Below are 14,333 nucleotides of genomic sequence, written 5' to 3' on the forward strand. Positions count from 1 at the left end.
ACTCAAAGGCAAAGGAAGTGCATGAAAGACTCCTCTTGTAAGAAATGTGGTCAGAGACATAAAAAGCATGTTTTTCCTCCATAGCATCAGCCTACACTGCATAAACACCATAAAATAAAAACACACCAACATTTGGTCTCAAACTGTTTGGCGAACATTTGGTGGACATCTTCCCTCTCTCCTCGTTGAAACTGTGCCTGAAATACTTGTGAACATTGTATATCACTTCAGAAAAGTTGATATCACACGTTTTACATTATTCTGTCTGTACAGAGTGAACAAATGTCTCATAGTTTGTACAAAATTAAAACAGCAACATTTATCTTGGAGGTCTGTCTGTCTCTCTGTCTAGCCATCCCTACCTACCTACCATCCATCCCCACCTACGTCCATCCATACCTACCTACCTACCATCCATCCCCACCTACGTCCATCCATACCTACCTCGCCCATCCATCCCTACCCACCTACCATCCATCCCTACCTACCTACCATCCATACATCCATCCCTACCTACATCATCCATCCCTACCATCCATCCCTAACTACATTCATCCCTACCTACCTACCATCCTTCCATCCCTACCTACATCCATCCCTACCTACCTACCTACCTACCTACCATCCATCCATCCATCCCTACCTACATCCATCCGTCCCTACCTACTATCCGCCTGTCTGTCCATACATCCATACCTATCTACTATCATCCATTCATCCATCCATACCTACGATCCGCTTGTCCATCCATCCATACCTACCTACTATAATCCATCCATCCCTACCTACGATCCGCTTGTCCATCCATCCCTACCTACCTACCATCCATCCCTACCTATCCATCCATCTCTACCTACCTACTTACCATCCATCCATCCCTACCTACCCACCTACCTACCTACCTACCTACCCTACCTACCTACCTACCTACCTACCTACCATCCATCCATCCATCCTACCTACCTACCATCCATCCCTACCTACCTACCTACCTACCATCCATACCTACCTACTATCATGCATTCGTCCATCTATCCATACCTACCTACTATCATGCGTTCGTCCATCCATCAGTCCCTACCTACTATCCGCCTGTCTGTCCATCCATCCATACCTACCTACTATCATCCATCCATTCATACCTACGATCCGCTTGTCCATCCATCCATACCTACCTACTATCATCCATCCATACCTACCTACTATCATCCATCCATTCATACCTACCCACTTACTATCCAACCACCCATCCTTACCTACTTTCCTAACTACTATCCCTCCCTCTGTCCCTCGTGTGTGTGATGGAGGACTGAAACATTTATTTTCCTCTGCTCTCATAATGAATCTCAGATGAGACATCTTTGTCCACAGGGGTGTATCTGTTAGCCCGAGTGTGGAGATCATATAGATTTTCATTGAGTGTTTCATTAATCATTCAAACAAGTCAGTGGCACATTGTGCGAGCAATAAACTAATAAAAACGCATTCTAAAAATAAAATGAATTGTGTACTATTCAAACCTTCCTCTCTCTCACACACACACACACACACATTCCCTTCTTCGTTGTATTATGGGATGTGAGTGGAAAAAGAAGGTTGCACTGGATTATTTGTGCTGACGACAGCAAACAGCCCCACTGGTGACTAATGTCTGTTCAGTCATTGGTTGATTACATCTCACATGTGATTGTTGCTTGTGTTGGGTGTGAGTAGCTCGTAGACGACGTAACTCTCAGTAAAAACAGCCTGCAGTATCTTTTACGTGAATATTCACAGGCATGCTGATATGATTGGTTAGTTGCTCTCAAATCACAAATTGTGATGCGTTCAATGAACCAGCCAAGTCATCGTACATTTGGCCTTTTTTAGAAATTGTTGATCGTACATTGTACAGAGGCTGAAATTATAGTACGAATATGATAGTTATCGCACACCTGGCAACACTGATACACCTTTATCATACCACTATTTACACCGCTGTATTTTAACGTTGGTGATAATATTGTTACTTCGAGAGCTGAATATTTTCTCAGGTGGTTCTTGGTATAAAAAGTTTCAGAACAACTGCTGTAGATCACTTATGTCTCTCTGTCTTTTTTCCAGGTTCCAGGTTCCAGTTGGATAACATGGAATAAAAGTGGCAAAGGTTGACACTTTATTGGACGTCTTCAACCTTGACTGTGATGCTGTGATGCAAGGACACCTGGAGCCTCCACACTCCATTTATGAGGCTCTTACTTTAAAAAAAAGCCAAAAACAACAACAAGGATTTAAGTAGAATTCAGCAGAACCAGACCCCCTGACTCATCTCTGCATCCTCTTTGACTCTTTTCACTTCTCGTAGCCGTCTCTTCTTCACCACACTTGCAACATGCGTCCCTCCCTGGCCACAGCAGTCCTTCCCCCCAGGACACGTTCACACAATCCTCCCAATCTGCCTGTGGTCGGCCGCGAGCACCTGTCCGCGCCGCGGAGGCGGAGCCCCCACCTGCGGCACACCCTCAGCCCGGAGAACCTGCGGACCCTGGCGGAGAGGGGCGGGGCCGTGGTCGACACCGTCTCCGTGTCCAGTAGTCCGATAGGACTTCCACGGGCCAACAGCGACACAGACCTGGTGACGTCCCAGAGCCGCTCGTCACTAACGGCGTCCACTCTGGAGTACACACTGAACCGTGGCCAGAACCTCATCATATCCTGGGACATTAAAGAGGAAGTGGATGCTACAGACTGGATCGGACTCTACCACATAGGTCAGATATATTTTTTTTTGGTCTCATGTCCTTGAAGTGTTTCTGCATGAGTCTGCGTGTGCTGTGTCAGGAAAAATCATACTTTTTTGTTGATCGAACTAAACACTCAAAATAGTTGACGATTGATTAAGTAACTGATTAATAATCAATGAATCGGATAATCATGCAGCCCTAGTGGAGAAATTGTTAGCTTTTGTGTGTGATCTAAATACAGATCTGTATTTGGGAGCCAGAAAATAATTGTTAACTTTGTGTATCACTTTGAAACTGTTTGGTGTGCTCAAGATCGTATGAAAACTGAATAGTTTATGGTGGGAAAATACTAGATTGCTGACTTTCATACATTTGCAGTTACAATGCTCTCTGTCCCGACATCCTGAGTTTCCACACTAGGGCTGTCGCAGTGACAGAATTCACCCTCTGTGATTTGGAGGAGCTTAAATATTCAGTGCCGGTGTCACTGCTGCTGGTGTCGAGGACTGTTCCACTCTAACAGCTGACACACTGGCACCACGTCCTCCATCCCCTCCTCCATCAGTGGGAAACTGTGAGGCCTGATCCACACTGAACCAGAACTTTCCTTATGTGATGAATTTCTTTTGTTCTTAAAAAAGTTTGAGGTCAGGTAATCACTTCGTTTATTATAATGGCTGCTTATTAAAACGTTTCCTCCTCACTCCACGCTAAGTTCCAAACTTGAGAGCCCTGCAAATAATGTTACGTCGTCTCTTTTCACAAACACCAAAAGGAGGCAGAATATAAAAACAACAACAATCACGTAAAGTTACACACTGCACTTTTAAAGCCTTTGTGACTTGTGTGTGGCTCAGGTTCAAATCTCAGTATATGATCTGAATCAGCGGAACACAAACGAGTGTGCCCCCCCAAACAAAAAACATCTTAGCGCTGAGCTATTTTGGCTCTCTGTGCCAGAGCTGACGTGACCCTACCTGTCCTCAAAGCTTATCAGCTGATCCTGGTGTTTTATTATTGGAAGCTGAGAGTAGAGTCTTGTGCAGGTGCCTCCATCTCTGAGTCAATACTGAAACGGGAGCTGATGAGACTTTACACAGCACTGGAGGCTGAGTCAACATCAGAACTGCCTCCTGCGCCGCCTCCGTGTACGATTACACACACACACGCAGGTCTCTGTGGCCCTGCAGGGTGGTCGCTATGATAATCCTGCTTAGAGACGGGAATTTGACAGGGGTGGAGATGCATTGACCTGTGTGCTGATGATGGCTGTCTGTCTCAAAGTGTCTCAAAGTGTCTGGCAGATTTGTCCATCCAGGTGAAAAGCAATACAGCAGCAACTGTGTGTGCCGCCGCCACATTTGTGTGTAAGAGTGTGTGAATTATCCGCCTCTGTGTTTACAGAGGGAAGGGGGTGTTATTGTTGTTGTGACGTCACCTTTGGGCTGTTTTTTTCATCAGCTCCTGTGACTCAAAGTAGTCTCTAAGTCAGCAGTATTTCACCGTGTTCCTTACAAAAGTGAAGCATCTGCTACCAACCCCGTTTCACAGAAGTGACCTTCCCACAGAAAACCTAAACTGCACTCTAGAATTACATCCTGTAAGAAATTTATTTTGGCCCCCCAGATCAGGTTTGCAAATATTTGCGGTAGTGGTGGTCATGTGACAACGTTAGTGTGAGGTGATTTGGGTTGCAAAATTCCTGGAATTTTCAAAGTTGGAAACTTTCCATGGGAATTAATAGGAATTTTTGGGGATGTTTTTTTTCAAAGTTGGTAATGTAAAAAAGATACTGTAGCATAATCTTGGCTAAAATAATCCGATTTGATGTGAATATAGTTGAGTATAATATGCTATTTCTCAATCACAGGGACATAGCACACTACTTAGTGCAGGGCTTTTGAGGCCACAACACAGATACAGACTATTAAAGCCACACGTTTGACCCAAAGGAATTCATAGGTAAGTTTCGATGATATTTGCTCTATGGTGTTAAAGTTTAACCAGCAACTGTTAAATCAAAATGTATTGCTAGTTTACTGGTGAACCACATATGCTAAATCTAAGCTAGCTAGCACCATTTCATTAAAGAAGCTAGCTTATTGTGATGCTAGCTACCGTAAATGTGATGCTCTTCTGCCTCCTGTTAAGACAGTTTTATGTAACCACACAATATTTCATACATCAGTTGTAAAATGGTTTGAATACCTTTACATTAGTCCAGCTAATAAATTAACTATCTACATTTTTTGTCATCGTATTTAACAGAAAAATGCCACCCTGTGGAGGTATTTCACACCAGCTAAAGTTGACAGAAAGTCTTTGTTTATGTGTAAATAATGTGAACAATGCCACAAATAATGCAGCAGCATATTGCAAAGTGCCCAACATTTCCCCAGAGCTTAACAAATGCAGCAGCAGACAAGAGTTCCACTCCAGGCAAATTACCGGAAATGTTCTGGGAATTTCCGGCCCCTTTGCAACCCTAGAGGTGACTCATCATGATGTGTTTTAAAGCCACTATAAGGACAAAAAAAAGAGAGAAATTCCCCCTGCACAGCTAAAAATAGTATGAAATAATGCACTGAAAAGCCATTGCACTCTGAGTGAACATTGTGTTTTGCCCTTGGCTTCCTCAGTTTTGCTCAGCTCAGTTGGGTGACAAGTGTTCACTGCAGAGCTACAGTAAATATCACGGACCACATGGTGGTGTAGGGCTTGGCGCTGTTGTCGTGCGGCAAAAAGACCCAAGTTCTTGACCCAGTCGAAACAAGGGCCTTTCTCAATGGAGTTTACATGTTCTCCTTGTGTGTGTGTGATGGTTCTGCGGGTTCTCCAGTCCCCAGTCCAAATACATGCAGAGCTTAATAGGACAATCTAAATTGACCGTAGGTGTGAATGTGGGAGAGAAAAAGATGGACTGGCAACCTGTCCAGGGTGTTCCCCGCCTTTCACCCTTTGTCAGTTTGGATTGGCTCCAGCATGTGACCCTCACATGGAGGACAAAGCAGTAGATGATGGATAGATGGATGACCACTCACATCAGCGTCATTTTGTTTTGTTTTTTTGCAAACCCTGGGTCAATTTAGTAAATTATGCTTCCAAAAGCACGGCACATACAGTATGAGTGGACACGGTGTTTTCGACAGCTGTTGTTCAATATGTGCCTGGTTGCCAGGGACGTCGGGGAAATCTTGAGACTCAATAACGGGACTTTGTTTTGCAGTCTGTCCCTGAATAGGTCTTCTAATTGCAAACATGGACTACTTCTACCTGCTGGAAGGGAAGGTAATCCACTTCTATGCTGGTGCAGAATTTACATGCTGGTTGCACAGTGGCTGAAGTTGAGTACAACTTTTTCGACTAACGCAGTGTTGAAGTAGGTCGGCCAACTGCCGTGTTTCCAAGGCCTTAAGATACAACATCATCTATTTTGTTAGATGTTTTAATCCCGCAGACTAGACGATCCAGTCGAGATCGGCAGGACCACACATATGGCATTTAATCAAACCATTTCAGAGGGAAGATTCCAGAAACTGGTGTGATTTAACGTGACTTCAGTATATAAACAGACGTGGACTGTCAGTGTTGTCAGTTAATAGCTGTTGCATGAGCGATATTTTGTGCTGAGAAGACGGAATTAACTTGTCTTGTACAAGTTACGGTTCTGAACAAATGCTCTCGTTGGTTATTGCGGGGTTCTGCTCACGCCCCAATCACCCTAACCCTAACCAATCAGTGAGCTCTAATGTGTCTGATGACGTTAAAATTAGCGTCTGTTAATCCCTCACACCACAGGATAATTTGGCCATATAATCTGTTCAAACCAGTCTGAAATCAGAAGACACCCAGCATTGTTGGAAGGGCCAGATTATCTTCTAGTGTGGGGCCTAACTGGTTTCTAAAAAGTCTCCTGGGCACTCTTCAGTTATTTTGTATACATACACATATTAAAAGGGTTAATTATTATGTTAATTTAACTTGTTCAGTAAATTACCAGTAACATATTCCTGACCTCCAGGTCCTGACTTGTCTGGATTGCTTTGAAGCGTTGAAGGTGTGTCGCTGTGAGGGTGACAGATGCTGGTGCCGAGTCGAGGTGTCAGGTCACTTCATATCGATCATGAAGGTCATTATCTGCTCCGGGGTCTTATACTCCTGAGGGGCTGCCACTTTCCTTGACTAAGCAGACACTCAATGATAAGCAACCTGCCCTTACCTCTAATGCACACACACACAGATACACTGTACAGTTCACTCAGAACTTTTCCTCTGCTGTTCTCGATTCTTCTTCATTAATCTGAGCAGAGAAGTGCTACTTCCAGCGGACTTCCCCTCCCTGTTTTTAGGAAGTCGCGTGTTTGTCCTTCTGGTCAGAGGTCAGAGGAAAGTTATTTTGGGAACGGATTTCACTGATTAAAGACAGAGAGCGCAGACTAAACATACTTTAAGGTGGAACTGATGCAGTTTTTCTTCCCAGCAGTGTTGTCTGTGTTGTTTGGTCGTGAAATCAGGAGTGGGGAATGTCAGCACGACAAGAATAATGATTTGACTATCTCCAGAATGAACACGCCCACAGAGCTAACAAACTGTTTACTGTTTTTCCCCCAGATGAAACCAGTCCCTCGAATGTGTGGGACTGTAAGAACAGAGGGGTGAACGGGACCCAGAAAGGTCAGATAGTTTGGCGGCTCGAGGCCGGGCCCTACTTTATGGAGCGTAAGTTACTTTATTATACAATTCTTTCCATTCCATTACTTGGCTCTGTCTCTTTCTCTCTGTGAAAATATCCTTTCAGAGTGCGTAGGTTTTCCAGGCAACAAACATAGCTTCATATAAGCTTTTCTCATTTTCAGAGTTATACATTGTCTATGATAGGTTATTAACATTTAAGAAATCATTAATAACATGTTATAACACATGTTACTTTAAAAAAGAGGGCCCATTTTGCCATTTCTAAATATTAGTAACTCATTGGTAGTATTTGTGTGTTATAACTGAACATCAATGTATGGAAACTATCATTTATCTATATAATTAGTGTTAAAAGCCTAATTAATACATTAAATATTAACCATTATTAGATCCATTATAATTAAAGTGGCTTTTAATATCAATCTCGCTATGTTTGATGATTACTTAATGAAACTGTTTCCTCCACAGCTGAGACCAAGATCTGTTTCAAATACTATCACGGAGTGAGTGGAGCTCTGAGAGCCACGACGCCCTGCATCGCCGTGAAGAATCCAGCAGTCCTGGTCTGTCTGTGTCTCTGTGTTTACTCATATTTATGTGAGGACATTTTGCTGTGCTTTGTCAGGGTTAAAACCTGGTTTTAGGGTAAGAATTGGCTGTATGTTAGGGTTAGGCACTTTGTTGTAATGGTTAAGGGATGTCCGTGAGATGTGGAGAGAAGGACATACTGATTGTAGAATCTGTAGTGAAGATGTGAGGCCGAGTCTCAATTTAGAAATTTCACTCTCTTTCCATTAATGATGTTTTTTTAAAAAAATGTAGATACATGAGGGGACACTAAAACAAAAAAGATTATTCTTGCCAATTAACACCTAATACATTCTAGAACCTGCTTAAATCTAAATCCCCAACTCCACCCACACTGTAGAGGTGTTGCTGAAGAAACTTCAGTTTATTGTTGAAAAAAGGCAACGAAAAGCAACAAACATGTCCTTAGGATGTAGACATAGGATGTGACATAGACATAGAGTTAGTTTTTCCTTGTGATTGAAGTGGTATAAAGTCGTGTGTGGCTCCTGGAAATACGCTGTCTTCTTCTTCCTGTGGTCATGACAGTGTTTCGTCCTGTGTCTCAGGTGGAAGGGCTGACAGAGCAGGTGGGCGTCGAACATCCTCGGAAACTCATCAGTTTCACTCTGACAGGTCAGTTTAGAAGTTCTGGTTTATTTTTTGTTTTGTTGTTTTTTTGCTGACATAGTTCATATTATAGTGGAATATTACTAAAGTAAACTTTAAAAGCAGTTATAGAAAACCCTGTGATGTTGGCTGTCTGTTTTCCTGGCAGAGCAAGAAGAAGAACGTTATCAAAGGAATGTATGAGTAATAAATGTCCTTTTTTACGCGTTGTTTGCAGATTTGCGAGCCACGGGCCTGAAAAAGGGCATGTTTTTTAATCCAGACCCGTATCTGAAGATGTCCATCCACCCGGGGAAGAGGAGCGTCTTCCCCATCTTCAGTCATCACGGACAGGAACGACGATCGGCCATCATTGCTAATACCATTAACCCTGTCTGGCACGGAGAGGTGCTTTTCACACACACACCAATATCAATCACAATCTTGTTCCTGTTTCAAAGTAAAAGCACACTAGCTTTTCACTCCCCATGATTCTTAAAAGCGTGATAGATTTGGAGCCGCTGCGTCTAAGTGTGAAATATTGCCAGGCATGATTAAAGTGCCTCGCAAATCACAGTCTCATTTCTAACTCCTGCCTGTCAGAGACCAGTGTGTCGTTGACAGCGGCTCAAATACAAAGAGGAAAACATCATCGATCACCAAAGAAAAGAAAAGTGAGCAAAAACCACATCATGAAACATGGCAGGGATCACAGACTGCACTGCTGCAATAATACATCCAGAGGTGCATCATTCCCCCATGTCACTTCTAATGTGTTTTCATGACGAGACGGTAAAAGATCGTATTGTGAACTTTGTTCAAGGCACACACACACTGTCTCAGAGAATATATATATATATAGAACACATAAGTGAGAATGGACTGATCGCGTATGTGTGTGTATTTTTCTCTTTCTGCAGAAATACACGTTCGTAGCACTGATGACAGACATCCTGTATATCGAGGTAAAGGACAAGTTTGCCAAAAGTCGACCGATCATCAAACGCTTCCTCGGACAGCTCACCATCCCTGTGCAGAGACTTATTGAGAAGATACCTGGGTGGGTGGCACACACACACACACACATACATGTACCACAGTTTGAGAACCATGGTACTAGAGAATCAACTTTATTCTTCCTCGTTTCCTCTGTCCTCTGTCCAGTGTCCAGCCCGTGACTTTCTCTCTGTGTCGACGGCTGCCTACTGAACATGTCAGTGGTCAGCTGCAGTTCAAGGTGGAGCTCACCTCCACTGGACCTGACGGTAAATCTGACTTTAAACCAACTATTCTTTGCATTTTAAGTTTTAAAAGACTTTGTTTTCATTATCTTGTAACCTCTGCTGCTTGCTGCAGGTGCTTCTCCTGATTCAATCATTGGCATTTCGTCGCTTAACGGAGCACCAGGGACGCCATCAGACGACGAGGACCTGCCGCATCACCTTCCAGGGCTGGTATCATCTCCGGGCCCCTCCCCTACAGGCTCCCAGGGTTCCCAGGGCACGAGTGAAGGCGGGGCCACGGCCTACCCAGAAAAGGACCTGCCTTTTGTCAGCGCTCAAGCTAGATTTGTGGAGCCCATAAGCTTTTCGGGGCATGAAATGCTCCAAAGGTCATTCACTGAGGGTCTGGATGCTATCGAGGCCCCCAAGGGCCCTGGCGAAAGACCCCTGGGTGCTGCGTCGCCCAGACTGCGCTCCAGTTTCCCCACACACACGAGGCTCAGTGCCATGTTGCACATAGATTCAGACGAGGATGAGGATCGGTCGGGGGCCACAGACATCTTTCCAGTGCCACTGTCGCCACTGCTGATAAACGGCGTGCCACGGGACGTCGACGGCCCCGATGAAGACGACCTGTTCCCCGAGCTTCACCTGCAGCTGCAGCAGCTCAGGCCCTCCGTGGTCGACGAGGAGCCCGAAGACGTGACGGAAGACCTGGCCCTCGGGATCGAGATGGTGCCAGGTCTGGATTTGGACGACATGTTAGAGCCTGATGTTTTTTCTGAGGTGGACGAGACTCCGTTCACAGAGGCGAATGCTTTGCTCGAGGGTGTGGAGGCGCCTGAGGAAGGAAGGACGCCTGGTGAGGAACTGTCGTCGGAGATCGATACCGGCTCCATGGCAACGGCTCCGCAGACGGTCTTTTCATCATCAGAGAGCTGCCAGGTGACACTGGCAACTGCTGTGGTGAGTTCAATGTGTCTGGTCATCATGACTCAAAATTATTACTAGAAAACTCTAGTATGTGGAATTAAATACTAACAGAGTTCACTGCAGATGATTTTGCATATTTTCTGACTCAAGAGAAAGTCTCAAGAACAGTCAGTTCTTGTTTGAATGAAGTCGAATTTCTCTCAGCTTTTCGTCTCTCTGTTGCCTTGGTGATGGAGCCAGTGTTGCACATACTCTCTCTCTGATCTTGACTCGTATCACCCATCACCTCCAAAGTTCTTTTTTTTGTGGACTATTATATAGGATGCAGAGGAGGGAGCGGAGACGGCCATAGATCCAGGGGGACATCCAGTGTCCAGCCTCCCAACAACCACCACCCAGGACGATGAAGGAGGAGGGGGGGGAGGGGGAGGAGGAGGACAAGTGGCTGCTGTCGCTGAAGCGGAGGGAGAAGCTCCGACGACCAGCGAGCAGGTGGAAGTGGTCGTCGAGGAGGTCAGTGTGAGGAGGCTCAGCCTGCAGGCTGCGGGAGGCGTGGCAGGAGAACAGGAAGGGGCGGAGACAAAGCCGGCAGAGGAGGCGGCGGCGGCGGCGGCGTCTGTGGATTCAGAGCAAGCTACCACAGAAACAGATGGAGAGGAAGGTACGCCGTTTCCCTGTGGAAGTATTTCACTATAACTTAAAGTGTCTTCATATTCACTGAGTTAAACCAAGACTTCTCTGTGTCTGTGTTCAGGTGCTCATGTCAATGGCCATCCTGTACGTTCCCTCCCCTCTGTACGTCAAGATATCCACCGATACCAACGTGTGGACGAGCCTCTGCCCCCCAGTGAGTGTGTGTGTGTGTGTCTGCATGCATGCAGCATCGCGTTTGTCCACTTAACATGTGTAACGACGTGTGTGTCCATTAACAATTGACATTTTGTCTATAATTGGTCTGTCCCTCCACATTTGCACTCGTGTCCCCCCCACCCCCCCACCCCTCGAGGCATTTGACATAAACTGTGTATGTTGGCTTCATTGCTCCTCAGACTGGGAGGCTCGTATCGACAGCCACGGCAGGATCTTCTTCGTGGACCACGTGAACAGGACCACAACATGGCAGCGTCCCACTGGACCTCCTGCCCCACAGGGTCTGACCCGCTCCAACTCCATTCAGCAGATGGAGCAACTCAACCGCAGGTCAAATTTATTAGAACCTTTAATTAAGAAGTGTTGTATTGCCGTGATGTTAGAAAGGAGCACTTTATTTTATTTTAATACCTTTTTTTTAAGGTATTCAGTAGTTTATAAGGTGCAACATCACCCTTAGATGTCGCTAAATCTTACACACTGGACCTTTAAAGTAATGTTTTTATTCCCGTTTTGAAACACATCTGAGCTGCAATCTCAAAGGAACCCATGACCACGTTTCTGTCTAAATGAATGAGGGAAAGAGCCATAACATCACTTTCAATGGCGTCCAAGATATAAAAACTAAATTTATAGACTCAGCTTAAAAAGCTCAGTGCCCATCTTTCAAAGGGGTTTTCTTCTACTTCATGACACTGACCTCTTTTACGGTTGATCCTCTACTGCGGCCTCTCCTCTTGCTGATCACCTTTGGCTCCTCCCACCACAGCGTTTGAGTCGAGAGATTTATATCGCCCTGTCTAAAAGCTATATATCCTCCTCCTTCATGCTTATTTGAAGGAGCGTTTGGCCATCAGTCGCAAATCATCGAAAAAACCTCCGCATGTACTCGTGCAATGTGTATTTCCTGGTGTGGCTTGTTTTAACCCTCAGATGATTGACGCCTGGGAAGAAGAAGAAGTAGTGTGTTTTGTTCTCTGCTTATGAATCTGGTTTATGTGAGTGTGGAGTGAGCACACTGAGGTGATCTGTGGTTCGGTGCAAAGATCCCCGGGAGCAGGAAGACAAAGTATTAAAAGGTTCAGAGGAAACACCTCGAGAGATTCTATTAGCAGCCAGCAGAGATCCCCACTGTTGTTCCCACTGCACAAATTCCTGTCAGTCACAGTCAAATCTTGACACAAAGACATGCTTTCCATGAATTTTCTTTTATCTGTGAGTTTGTCTTCCATTTGAGGTTCATCTGAACTCATTTATTTTTGACCGATCAAAGTCTTTTAATAGGGAATCACATGTTTTGTCCTCCTTACTTTGCAAATGCCTCAAATTGTATTATATGAAACTTACACTTAAAGTCTCTTTACTCTGGCCGGACAGATATCAGAGCATCAGGAGGACCATCACCAACAGCGATCGGGCGGAGGAAGCCTCGGTCGATCTGCTCCCTGAAACAGACAGTGAACTGATACCCCACTCCATTTCTGGTGAGTTAAAAATAAGACTATGCTAATCCACAAGACTGAAAACACTAATCTCTGTAGAGATGAAAGTAACTGTAACACCGTTTAACACCATTTGCAAACAGGTTATATTCCATCAGTCAGCAGTGTCCACGTCCACGTCCCAGGGCAAACCTGAACATGACTCAGAATAGCTGTGTTGATCAACACAAATGTGTGAATCAGCTGAAGTGGACTTTACACAGACTATCTTTCCTGCCAGCTGCCAGCTGTGTAATGTCCGTTAGAGCTTGTGTGTGTGTGTGTGTGCTAACGGATTTAAAGCCGTGAATCTGAATGTACTGTAAATGCAGTGCGGGACGTGGCAGGTCCACATCATTTTCACGCGTTAATAGAACACTCGTATACATGCATCTCTGTCATGCTTGATGGAGGACGGAGGAGGGAAGTTAGTGTAGAGTTTCTGTCATGAACAGCTTCATAACATGGTGTCCACCATTGTTTAGGCTAAATCTGTCTGTTATACCAGTGAATAAATGGGATTTCATTGCTATCGTCCGTGCTGGAATATTCACATAATGTGATTCGATTAGGTGGTGGTGCGTTCGCTGTCACTTGGAAAGTTGAACTTAGCTTAGCTTAGTAAAGAACATGGATCCACATGCATTAGCATGTGCCTGTTTAAAGTAAATGTGCAGGGGCTTCTGTTCAGCAAGAGCCAGTCACTATCTTAAAATCATTAATACAAAATGGTCTGAAATGACTCTGTGTATATTTGTCCACATATAAGAGGTTAGCCCCCCTTTTTATGGAAAAAAACCCTTTATTTTGAAGGCTTGACTGATTGTGTGTGTGTGTGTTGATTCTGTTGCAGAATATCGGCGAGAGAGTGCAGTCGCTCACACCAGCGGTCGCTCGCGTCTCTCTCTGCTGCTCCAGTCACCCAGCGCCAAGTTCCTGTGCAGCCCCGACTTCTTCACCGTGCTGCATTCAAACCCTGTCAGTCTGACTAACACACCTTTGACCCCCCGCAGCTCTTATTTACCTCTGGCTTCTGTCCAGAATCTATCTCTGTTCCAACATCTATAGGCCTGTTTCATGGCAGACACACAAGAGTAAACTGTCAAATTAATGATGGCCGAGTTCCATTTAGCTTTTTACCTGGGTGCATGCTGTATGATCGTGGTGCCTTCAAATGTGCTTGATGTTAAAACTGCTACAGGAAACTGCAGCTAGTATGTGGATAAACACAG

The 14,333-nt window shown here is 44.8% G+C and overlaps 1 protein-coding gene across 1 annotated transcript in view; it reads left to right on the forward strand.

Annotated features, from left to right (window-relative positions):
- The window catches only part of hecw2a (HECT, C2 and WW domain containing E3 ubiquitin protein ligase 2a), a 37,441-nt gene that overhangs the window by 7,979 nt on the left and 15,129 nt on the right, over positions 1 to 14,333 (forward strand). The window contains exons 2-14 of the mRNA XM_044019514.1: positions 2,104 to 2,750; positions 7,335 to 7,442; positions 7,887 to 7,981; positions 8,555 to 8,621; positions 8,833 to 9,002; positions 9,515 to 9,654; positions 9,759 to 9,859; positions 9,951 to 10,783; positions 11,072 to 11,411; positions 11,505 to 11,597; positions 11,800 to 11,950; positions 12,998 to 13,104; positions 13,955 to 14,079. Coding sequence (XP_043875449.1) covers positions 2,372 to 2,750; positions 7,335 to 7,442; positions 7,887 to 7,981; positions 8,555 to 8,621; positions 8,833 to 9,002; positions 9,515 to 9,654; positions 9,759 to 9,859; positions 9,951 to 10,783; positions 11,072 to 11,411; positions 11,505 to 11,597; positions 11,800 to 11,950; positions 12,998 to 13,104; positions 13,955 to 14,079 — 2,709 coding nt within the window. The 5' untranslated portion in view covers positions 2,104 to 2,371. The remainder of the gene's footprint in view (positions 1 to 2,103; positions 2,751 to 7,334; positions 7,443 to 7,886; positions 7,982 to 8,554; positions 8,622 to 8,832; positions 9,003 to 9,514; positions 9,655 to 9,758; positions 9,860 to 9,950; positions 10,784 to 11,071; positions 11,412 to 11,504; positions 11,598 to 11,799; positions 11,951 to 12,997; positions 13,105 to 13,954; positions 14,080 to 14,333) is intronic.

The sequence above is a fragment of the Solea senegalensis genome, linkage group LG2 (assembly GCF_019176455.1).
Source record: "Solea senegalensis isolate Sse05_10M linkage group LG2, IFAPA_SoseM_1, whole genome shotgun sequence".
NCBI lineage: Eukaryota > Metazoa > Chordata > Actinopteri > Pleuronectiformes > Soleidae > Solea > Solea senegalensis.